The sequence below is a fragment of the Tachypleus tridentatus genome, chromosome 2, assembly GCF_004210375.1.
Source record: "Tachypleus tridentatus isolate NWPU-2018 chromosome 2, ASM421037v1, whole genome shotgun sequence".
NCBI classification, from domain to species: Eukaryota; Metazoa; Arthropoda; class Merostomata; order Xiphosura; family Limulidae; genus Tachypleus; species Tachypleus tridentatus.
The window spans coordinates 105,272,119-105,283,765 of record NC_134826.1 but is presented as its reverse complement, the minus strand read 5'-3'; the positions used below and the strand labels follow the sequence as shown (position 1 = coordinate 105,283,765).

Below are 11,647 nucleotides of genomic sequence, written 5' to 3'. Positions count from 1 at the left end.
TTAAATCAAAATAAGGATCATGTTTTACTCATTGCTTTTGGTTGGAAAAAATAACAATAGTATCAACAAATTCGTAACATTTTACAAGGAATATATGAAGAAGTAATTCATGTTTCTTCCCTCATGTTATCTAATGTCTTACTATTTTTTTAGAAATCGTTTTCTAGTTACATTAAAGATAATCTAGTTAATGTTAAATTATGCAATAGATAACAACTATAAACAAATTACAGGCATTTTAAAACTTTTTAAAAATGCACTACTGCTGTACTCAAGTTATGTTTCAACTTAACAACATGGATACATTACAACACATAGGAATGTAGCTGTGTGTAATAAAAGTTTCAAATTTTATTTTCCCACAAGAACACACTACAGTATCATTTATTATCAGTCCTAGTTCTTTAAACAAAGAAAAGGTTTTCTATTTAGTGACTTTCTTCTGCTGTCATTTCAAAATATTTCTCAGAGAAGTAATGTTCAAAACTCAACAAAATTTGGACTTAATAAAAGTAATTTATGACACTGATATTGCATTCAACATATTTTGAACTATATCTTGAAAATAGAAACAAACACTCAAATGAGCAACATATAAGATATAGCAATGAAATAATTATAATTTTCACATTTTCTTTTTCTCAAATGTGGCATTTCAACCAACTTGCTCATCAACAAACGTAAAGAATTTTGATTTGACAAAAAGTAATAAAAAAATCATCTTGTTTTACACTTATAGTTTCTCATTATTAGTGAACTTTCTCTCACAATATTCAAGAATTACAGTTACAATGACATAGGTACAAATACATACTGCATAAAAAACACTTGACATTGTAAAATTTTCAACCAGATGCACAAGAACTAATAAACAGAGCCACAATGGAGTGCACTCCATATGCCACACTTGTAGAAAAATTTAACTATCAGCAGTGGTAACAAAGCCAGACAGTCACAAAAAATGTATCATGAGAATGTTCTACCCTACACTACAATTCAAACGAAATGAGAAGGTTAAAGGTATATTTTGACGTACATATTGTGGCAATTAATTTTGTACAAATTCTGGATTATTAAATGTGATTTTAACCTAGAATCACATGTACAGGGCAGTTTAGGTAGCTTAGTGATATATTTAATAATGACTACTTTTCTGTTAATGATAATTTTAAAACTCTTTCTAATTCTACTTCTTCTTCTTCTAGTTTTCTCCTTTCATCATCAGCTGCCTGCTGGGATAACCTCAAGGCCAGAGTAAGCTGGGGGTCTTTGTCTTCACCTGCTAAAGTAGCTTCTTCTGCAACACCAACAAAAGGTGAGCTGTTGTTCCAACAGTCATTCATACTTTCTTGTAGTGCCCTGAAGTTGAGGGAGGAAGCAAGGAAGAAATTGCAAGACTACAGGTGGGACTAGCTAACAAGTTAAACTAAACCAGGCATAACAAACTAGCTCATGTGTGGCAGAGTAACTTTCAAAAAAGCACAATACTAATTCAAACTATTGACATAACACAAATCCTTGCTGGTTTCTATTAAAACCCACTTTCATCAGATAACTTCCTCTGTAGATGATAAAAACATCTTCAGTATTACAAACTGAAATATATCTTTAAATGTAATATATTTGTCAATCATGATAAACAATGGATGATATAACATTTGGAAATTTCTGCTCTAACAACTTAAAACAAGGAAATATAGTGATTTTTCTAACTGTAAACTACCATGTCTAAAAGGGTATCATGAAATTTAATCCTGATATATCATTGCTGTAACATTTTACTGCTGTAGTGAATGACTGCCAACAAAGAATTATATTCTTAAAACAAAAAATTTACTAGTCAATTGAACAAGTTTACTGTCAAAATATTACAGTAAATGACTATTTACTAATTACAGTGAACTAATAAACTATTGAAATAAACTTGATTGAAAATAAAATTGAATAATAAAGTAACAGAATAACTTTCTATGGAAAAAACATCACTATATAAGAAATATGCATTGTAATGGATTTAATATTATTTTTATATTTTTGTTTGTTTCAGTTTATATTTAGAAATGCATATGTGTATTGTGAAAACCCCATCTGTTCTCTAAATTTGTAGCAGCTTCTGAAGCATAAAAATCAACAACTTGCTAGGTGTGTGTGAAACAATTGTGACTGCCAGTATTGTTGCCAAATGAACTTTCGAGACCATAGCCTTAAAGTTTATAAACCAGCATGCAGAGAGACAGAATATTGTTGGATTGGTACAGCCAGCATACTACAAGCTTCAAAAGCTATAATTGTAACAAACACTTATTAATCAGAAAACTACAGATATTTGACCAAGAACATTTATAGATTTCAAACATAACAAACCATTTAACTTCAGTGAATTAACTTCAGATGTTAGTATTTCTATGAGGACATCACATATTGTTATTGGTGAAAAACTTACATGTACTTCAACCTAGTTAACAATCAAGAGGAGTGTACGGTGTATCACCTCTAAATTAATTTGCTTTTCATGGACCTGGACTATTGAAAAAATACTCAGTTCCATACCAGATAGAAGGCTCAGTATTGTTTGTGAGTTTGTAAAACTTTTGTATATAAATCATTATTTGTAATAACAATTATTATGAATTGTATTATTCTTTGTATATTAAAATATATTTGTTCAGAAAAAGAAAATTGTGTGCATTAATCTTGTTGGCAAGTATTATAAATGTGATTCATATTAATATTAAATTAACCTCTGAATTCAAATTTCCAGTTATATGCAACTATAATATGATAACAAAAAAAAATATCAGAGACTCATCTGAGATAAATTATAGTACATAATAGTACACTATCATTAACATTTGCACAGGTACAAATTTTATGACAATTTTTGTGTTCAAGGTTTTTTTTTTAAATATGATAATGGTTGCTTTCATAATATTCTGATCATACAATTTCTATAGATGCAGGAAACCTTAAAATGAAATAGTTAATTGCTGCATCCCTTTGTTAGCAGCAAAATACACTGGTAGTCATCTATTACACCAGTAAAATGTCATGGCAGTCATATGTTGTAGAACTGCTTAAAAGAACATAACTAAAACTTTAACTTTAATACAAATATAAATCTGTATACTTTGTAATATGACAAAAAACAACTTTAAAACTAAGTGCCACAGCTTGAAGCGAAAGCAAATGCTCCAAAAAGCAAAAGAAGCATCATAGTGAAAAAGATTTACGAAGCCAACTAACTAATTCATGTGTCTATTAAGAAAGCCATCTATGAAAGAGATTAAAACAATCAAAATTCTACTCAAGCTAATGTCTGAAAAGAAAAACCATATACAATTACTATACTCTTTAAGGTCACAAATTCAATTTTATTTTATAAACTATAACAAAATAATAAACAACCTATAATAACATACTTCTTGAATTCATACAAAAAGAAATCAAAACAGTTATAGTTTTACATGCTACAATTCATGTCTATTCTGTGATAAAATTTTCCTTACAGAAGAGCATGTGTCAGGATCTGGCCCCATGGTATATAAATAATCCAGCTGTATTCAAACTTAACGGCCAAGAAATAAAAAGAATACAGTTTTATAAGCTTCCAATAACTACTTGTACCAAATCACAGTGAGCAAGACTTCCCTCATATTCAAGTAGATTTTTAATCCTTGTCACTAATACAAACACAATACAACTACTATCCATTTCTTTATGAAATAAAGAACAAAATATGTAATTACAAAACTTAACTCGCAAAAGTCATTATATCTTCAATTCAATACCAAAAGCAAGAATACTTCACAGGAATAACATGATAAAACATGCTTGTGACTTTATGCTATATACTTACCCTAAATTAAAATTATAAAATACGAGTAGCCAATCTACAGATTGTAGTAATTTCATTTATTACTTAAAACCAGTATTTAGCAGTTTTGTGACTTAAGAGACCCTCTTCAAAAACTGTAGCAGCTTTATGGCTTAGAGATCAATTTTCAGCAGCAGTAGTAGTTTTGTGACTTAAGAGTCAATTTAGCAACTTAAGTGGTTTTATAACTTCAGTCACTCCAGTAATTTACAGAATTATAAATCACTTTTCCACCATCTATGGTTGACTATATATAATTTTTTATCTGTGGAGAAATGACCAGTAATTAAAGAATAGTGTGTTTTTGTTGTTGTTTTACCTAATACAATACAATAGTATCATTTATTTATCTTTCTCAGTCTACATTTACATTCACTGTTTCATTAGTAAAGTAAAAACATTTACATTAAGTATTATACTTAATGTAAGGTACTTTCCTAGTTTGTTGCACACTATTATCTCTTTTTTTTTTTCTTTTCTGCAGACATCTTTGAATTTTTCATTTCCTCTTTCCTTAACTCTTTCACTGTTTTGAGCAGTATGACACTCTGATACTCAAAACCAATTATTAAAAATTGATTTTTAAGAAATAAAGCACACCATTTAGACTCTGATTATTACTAAATGTACAAGAAAAGTGTAACTTTACCATCAAACTATTAAACAGACAAATAACATGGAAGTGGCAATGATGATACAATACTCTAGAATGTTGAGTAATTACGACAATCAATAATTTATAGTACTCAAAAGATAGCAAGAGTACAAATACTTTCATATGTATGCTTCAGTTTCACAACTGATACTCAGATTTTGTAAATGTCACGGCCATGAGCACACTCTAACTAATAAATTTACAAAAAAATGTTTTGTCCAAATTATGTAGTTCATATAACAGGTCAAAGAGTGTCATAGGTTAGACATGAATTTCCATGAAACAGTGAAAGGGTTAAATATGGAATACTTCAGTCCATTGTTTTTTTTCCTGTATATGATAGTTCCTCATGCAAAACATTATGTCAAATAACTGCTAATTTTTGTTTCCAGTAATATAATTTCCTCTTATTTATTGTTTTTTATAAATCAAGAGTTTATATGACAAATCTACATAAATAAAATGATAAAAATCTAGTTCACTTGGCAGTATATGACAAGTTTCATACTTGATGTCGAGTTGTGATTAATACAAAACTCAGATTAAAACTTTACTTAAGAGAGGTATGCGAGAAAGTAAGTTTATCTTTTGGTCAAATTATCTGGAATTGTTTTTGAAGGCCCTTGCAAGATTAAGAGGTACTATTTTTTACATTCTCTTTTTCTTAAACATTAAAATTAGTATAAGTGAGGCATTACATTTATAAATAAAAATATATATGAACACAATATCATGAGTATCTACAACATAAAATATACTAAAAATACTTGTCTAGTGAACACACTCCTCTCCAGGAATTTATACTGACAACTCTTTCAACCCAGGTACCTTTTAATATACAAGATACAAAGTCTTATGGTGTCTTTCATTCAAATTGTTCATAAAACTACATTTCGTTTATGTTATACCAATTAGTACAGCATAAAATCTTAGCTACCAATTTGTATTTTAATAGTATTAAGTTTTACATTCCTAACTCTACAAGACATTATTTTAAAAAATCCTAAATTTCCACTCGTATAGCACATGACTTATTTTTCCTAGGCATCTTGTATTCTATTTTCTCTACTTGAAAGAATAAGAAATTAAACAAACTACTCACTATAAAAATTTTATTGCTTAGACAAGCCATAATTTTTATAGCCTTCAATTCTGCTTGGTTACAGAGTTACCAACAGAAAATTAAACCCTTCCTGCCACAACCACCTATCACATCCTCTGTTTACAGTTCTGACATTTAGTTACACATGACTGATAGAAAGTCACAGTTCTCATCTATCCAATTATGCATTGAATAACACTATGTTCTGAACAAATAATAATCAATTGCACAAAGAATACAGGTAATGTTCCAGTAAGAATTACTAGCTTGGATGAATTTGTAATGGCTCTTGTTGCAGTAAGAAAGGCAGAAAAATTGTGAGAGGTAGGGAGGGGAAATTATCTACTTTCTGCATGTTATTAGTCTATATTTATTGGTGAATTATTTAATCAAATAAACATTATTTTGTATATTACTTTTCAGTATAATAAAGTAGGCTTATATGTTCTCAACAATCAACAGCAAGAAAAAAGAAGATTGGGAAAGTACTTTATTTCTTGATGAAACTTTGTAGAATGGATGGCAACTGCTTGTTATGGAGACACAAGCATAAAAGACGATGTTTCAAAAGTTTTTTGCCTTTTGAAACGTCCTCTATGCTTATGTCTCCACAACAGGCAGTTGCCGTCCATTCTACAAAGTTTCATCATGAATACTTTGCCTAAACAATCTATCAAAGAATAGTTTATTTCTTGTTTTTCATGTTTATTCTTTAGTTTGTTATAAAAGTTATTAAAATGTAAAAATATGGATCTCTTTAGAATTGTTAAGAGTATATAAAGTAAAATAAATAATAATATAATAATGTTTAAAGGTATTTCAGCAGCGTAAGGGTAACATAAGTCAATAGTGTAACATGATCTGCACATGTCCTGAATGATTTGTAATTTATATTGGTATGAACAATAGTTAGACATAGTTCAAAATAATAAATGTAATTATAAACAGATGTATAATATTATGTGCTTAAAGTTACTTAATATAAACAAAAGTAGTTTCATGTTACAATTTGAAGTCACTCTAGAAAGAAAAAAAGAATAATTTAGATTTGTTTTGTTGGATTTTTTTTGTGGTTATCAGGTCAGTTAAATTGACCAATCTCATTTTGAGTTGCAATAGAAATATTAACAGATAAAATATAAAGTTTCACTGAGCAAAAAAGTTTGAAATGCATTTAGAAAGTTTTAAAGATTACACAAAAGAAATTTGAGATGTTTGAGATGAAAAAGTATTTTTAATCTTAATATGAAGATTACTTTGCACAGACTGTTCAAAACAAATACTAAGTATATTAATGGTCAAATCTTTATTTTATTAGAATACTGCATTAAAACATTTTTTGTATGTGAAAGACTTGTAATGTTAAGTGAAGAACTGCAAATTCACCATGCCCATGTTGAAAGAGTTAAACACAAAGCAAAACTTACTTCTGAATGAAAAGCACTCTAATCCCCAGGAGTTTATGTTGCTAAGCTTTAAGTAAACTGATCTCTGAGGAGCTCTCTTGTACTCAGGGTTTTATGTTGTTTAGCATAAATCAAAACTTACCTCTGGAAAGCACTGTCATCCCCAGGACTGTTTCCAGAGCTTGGACGCTGAGAAGTTAGTGCCTCCCAAATTGTAACCTACACAGCAAACAAACAGAAGCCTAATTAATCATAATATATGTAACCTTTTATAATTTAAATGCAAGAACATTTTCATGAAAACATATATAATAAAAAAACACTACCCATAACTCACTCTTCTAACTACCTGATCCTCCTCACTGCATCACCCTTACCTAATACTTCTTACTACACTATTCTTACCTGATCCTCCTCACTGCATCACCCTTACCTAATACTTCTTACTACACTATTCTTACCTGATCCTCCTCACTGCATCACCTCTTTACTTGTTACTTTACTACACTATTTCTTACTTGATCATCCTCACTGTATCACTTTATCTTAATACTTTACTATATCTGTTCTTACTTGATCTATCTTCTCGCTTTACTGTATCACTTTATTTATTTTCTTTTTCATTTATTTTTGCTACTGATTCCTTCGCTGTTCTCGCACTTATTCTGCACTTGATTTCTTCGCCTGGTCATCACTCGCATCTTCCTTACTGTATCACTTTACTTAATTACTTTCTTACATTTATTTCTCTTGCTGTATCTTACTTTCTTGATTGATCTCTTCCTTACTGTATCACTTTTACGCTTACTTTATTTACTATTTCACTTTTCTTGCGCTTTCTTACCTTTTTATCATCATTCTCTTACTGTCGCATCTTCCTTTATTTCTTACTGCATTGCGCTGTTCTACTTGATTCATTCACTGCATCACTTACTTCATCACTCTTGCCGTCTTTTATTTGTCTTTTACTTTCATCTTTACTGCTTTATTTTACTTGTTCATCATCATCGCCTCATCGCTGTATCACTTTATTTGCACTTTCTATATTACTATTTGATTCTTACGCTATTATCATCCTCATGCGTCTTTACTTGTATCTGGTCACTTTAATTTTTTTACACTTACTTACCTCTGTTTCTTGCTATCATCATCCTTCGCGTATCATCTTTATTTCCATTACTGCGCTGTTCTTTTCTATTTGATCATCCTCACTGCATCACTTTACTTAATACTTTACTGCACTATTTTTACTTGATCATCCTCACTGCATCACCTTACCTGTACTTTTACTGCACTATTCTTTACTGATCCTCCTCGCTGTATCACCTTTATCTTATTACTTTACGCTGTTATTTCTACTTGATCCTCACTCACTGCATCACCTATTTATTTAATTTTACTACACTATTCTTACCTGATCCTTCTCCTTATTCTAATACACCATCATTACCTTCTTACTGTAGTATCTAACTACTTTACCACACTATTCTTACCTGATCCTCCTCACTGCATCACCCTTATCTAATACTTCTTACCACACTATTCTTACCTGATCCTCCTCACTACCTGCCTCAATGAGGGAATGTTGTATTGCAAGCTGGAGAAGCTCATCATCCTCATCAATACTAAGCTGTCTGACTTCGTCACTTCCTATGACAAAAAAATTAATTATAAAAAAAACTTTATTAATAATCGATGCTACAAACATGTCTTAAAACTAAATAAAATTAATATTTACATAAAAATTGGATAAAGATTCTCATGTTAGCTTTACATATGTAAGCATAACTAGTATCTGATTAAAAATATTACAAATGGAGATAAGAAAAAAAGCTATTTTATAATTTTAAAATATGATAATTCAAATACTGAAAACTACCTATAAAGCAATATATAATTTTAAAATACCATAAATGACTTTATCAACAAAGCCAATGTCTACAAACACATAATAAGCAAAGAGAATTCAAGCTCTTAACTGTAATACAATCAACTATTTACTCTTAAACCTTAGAAAGAAAGCCTACTTACACAGACTTAATTCATACACATCAAGAACTATATTAAAGAAACATTAACAGTTCAAGGGACTACTGAAAACATACTAGTCAAATGTGTACTACTTCAAAAAAAATTACTATAACAGTAGCCAGCCTAACATGAGATTTTTGAAAAGGATATTAAAAATATTCAAGCAAATTTAACACTGTTAAAGGTATATGACAATACCAAACAAACTTGTCACAGTTACAAAAGATTCCTGATAATGGTCAGGTAAACATACCCCCTTTAATAGTGTGGCAACAGCTAGGCAAGCTATCAGAATGAAAGTTTGAGAATATATAGGCAAACTTAACATTGTTACAAAGAGTATTTAACAACAACCAAGTAAACTTAACATTGTTACAAAGAGTATTTAACAACAACCAAGTAAACTTAACATTGTTACAAAGAGTATTTAACAACAACCAAGTAAACTTAACATTGTTACAAAGAGTATTTAACAACAACCAAGTAAACTTAACATTGTTACAAAGAGTATTTAACAACAACCAAGTAAACTTAACATTGTTACAAAGAGTATTTAACAACAACCAAGTAAACTTAACATTGTTACAAAGAGTATTTAACAACAACCAAGTAAACTTAACATTGTTACAAAGAGTATTTAACAACAACCAAGTAAACTTAACATTGTTACAAAGAGTATTTAACAACAACCAAGTAAACTTAACATTGTTACAAAGAGTATTTAACAACAACCAAGTAAACTTAACATTGTTACAAAGAGTATTTAACAACAACCAAGTAAACTTAACATTGTTACAAAGAGTATTTAACAACAACCAAGTAAACTTAACATTGTTACAAAGAGTATTTAACAACAACCAAGTAAACTTAACATAGTCAAAAGTTTGTGTGACAATAGCTTATTTTTCAGCAAAGGCGGGTAAGCTTAACTATGTCACAAAGGATGTTTGATGATACCAAATGTTTAAACACACCATTGTTACAATGACATCTGACAATAAGCAGGTAAGCTTAACTATGTCACAAAGGATGTTTGATGATACCAAATGTTTAAACACACCATTGTTACAATGACATCTGACAATAAGCAGGTAAGCTTAACTATGTCACAAAGGATGTTTGATGATACCAAATGTTTAAACACACCATTGTTACAATGACATCTGACAATAAGCAGGTAAACTTAACTATGTCACAAAGGATGTTTGATGATACCAAATGTTTAAACACACCATTGTTACAATGACATCTGACAATAAGCAGGTAAAGCTTAACTATGTCACAAAGGATGTTTGATGATACCAAATGTTTAAACACACCATTGTTACAATGACATCTGACAATAAGCAGGTAAACTTAACTATGTCACAAAGGATGTTTGATGATACCAAATGTTTAAACACACCATTGTTACAATGACATCTGACAATAAGCAGGTAAACTTAACTATGTCACAAAGGATGTTTGATGATACCAAATGTTTAAACACACCATTGTTACAATGACATCTGACAATAAGCAGGTAAGCTTAACTATGTCACAAAGGATGTTTGATGATACCAAATGTTTAAACACACCATTGTTACAATGACATCTGACAATAAGCAGGTAAGCTTAACTATGTCACAAAGGATGTTTGATGATACCAAATGTTTAAACACACCATTGTTACAATGACATCTGACAATAAGCAGGTAAGTTTAACTATGTCACAAAGGATGTTTGATGATACCAAATGTTTAAACACACCATTGTTACAATGACATCTGACAATAAGCAGGTAAGCTTAACTATGTCACAAAGGATGTTTGATGATACCAAATGTTTAAACACACCATTGTTACAATGACATCTGACAATAAGCAGGTAAGCTTAACACTTTTGCAAAGGCCATCTTACAATAACTAATTAAATGTAACATTGTGTCAAAGGACACCTAACTATAGTCAGAAAAATTTATTAATTTCAAAGGACATATGACAAAACCAAATAAACTCACCACGATACCAAAGATGCCTGATAAAGGCAAGGCAAACTACACATGATTGCAAAGAATGTCTGACAATGCCCAAGCAAGCTTAATATTGTCAAAAAGGCATTCCAAAATAAAAAAATGGTTAAGCGCATTACTGTTACAAGAATATCGAACAATATCTGGATAAAAGTACCATTGTCACAAAGGACATTTGGCAATATTAAGGTAAATTTAACAATATCCAGCATTCTGCTGAGAATGCACCCTCATGCAAAAATGATGTTCTAATTTTACTGAGATGGATCATGAGGCACATTCAAATTTTCTTCTCATTCCTATCAACTTTCTTCTGGGGCTGCAAGAATATCCAATTCATTAATGCATAAGCATAGTTACCAATGTAAGATTGGTTTTAATTGGCTAAGACTCTTGCTAGACCAACAGAGACAGTTGTTTTCTGTAGTATTGTAATTGAAATACATTGTCTGATCACGATGAAATAAATTGAAAAGCAAAAACAATTCTCAGCTCCTTTGGGTCATCAGCTCATAAGAAAGCAAATCAGAAGGTACAGAAGACAGAGTGAGTAATACTCGAGCTGACG

General features: G+C 30.2%; 1 protein-coding gene across 24 annotated transcripts in view; it reads right to left on the bottom strand.

Moving 5' to 3' along the window:
* Positions 1 to 321: 321 nt before the first annotated feature.
* Positions 322 to 11,647, bottom strand: part of LOC143244761 (ankyrin repeat domain-containing protein 13D-like) — a 95,168-nt gene continuing 83,842 nt past the window's right edge. For 15 of the 24 annotated variants that reach the window (XR_013025308.1, XR_013025302.1, XR_013025307.1 and 12 more), the window contains 3 exons: positions 8,587 to 8,687; positions 7,180 to 7,256; positions 322 to 1,359 (listed from right to left, as the gene is read on the bottom strand). Coding sequence is in view for 16 of the 24 variants with exons in the window: in XM_076490020.1 (XP_076346135.1) it covers positions 1,146 to 1,359; positions 7,180 to 7,256; positions 8,587 to 8,687 (392 nt within the window). In the remaining 8 variants the exon portion in view is untranslated. The other 9 variants (XR_013025304.1, XM_076490024.1, XR_013025303.1 and 6 more) reach the window with 7 other exon arrangements.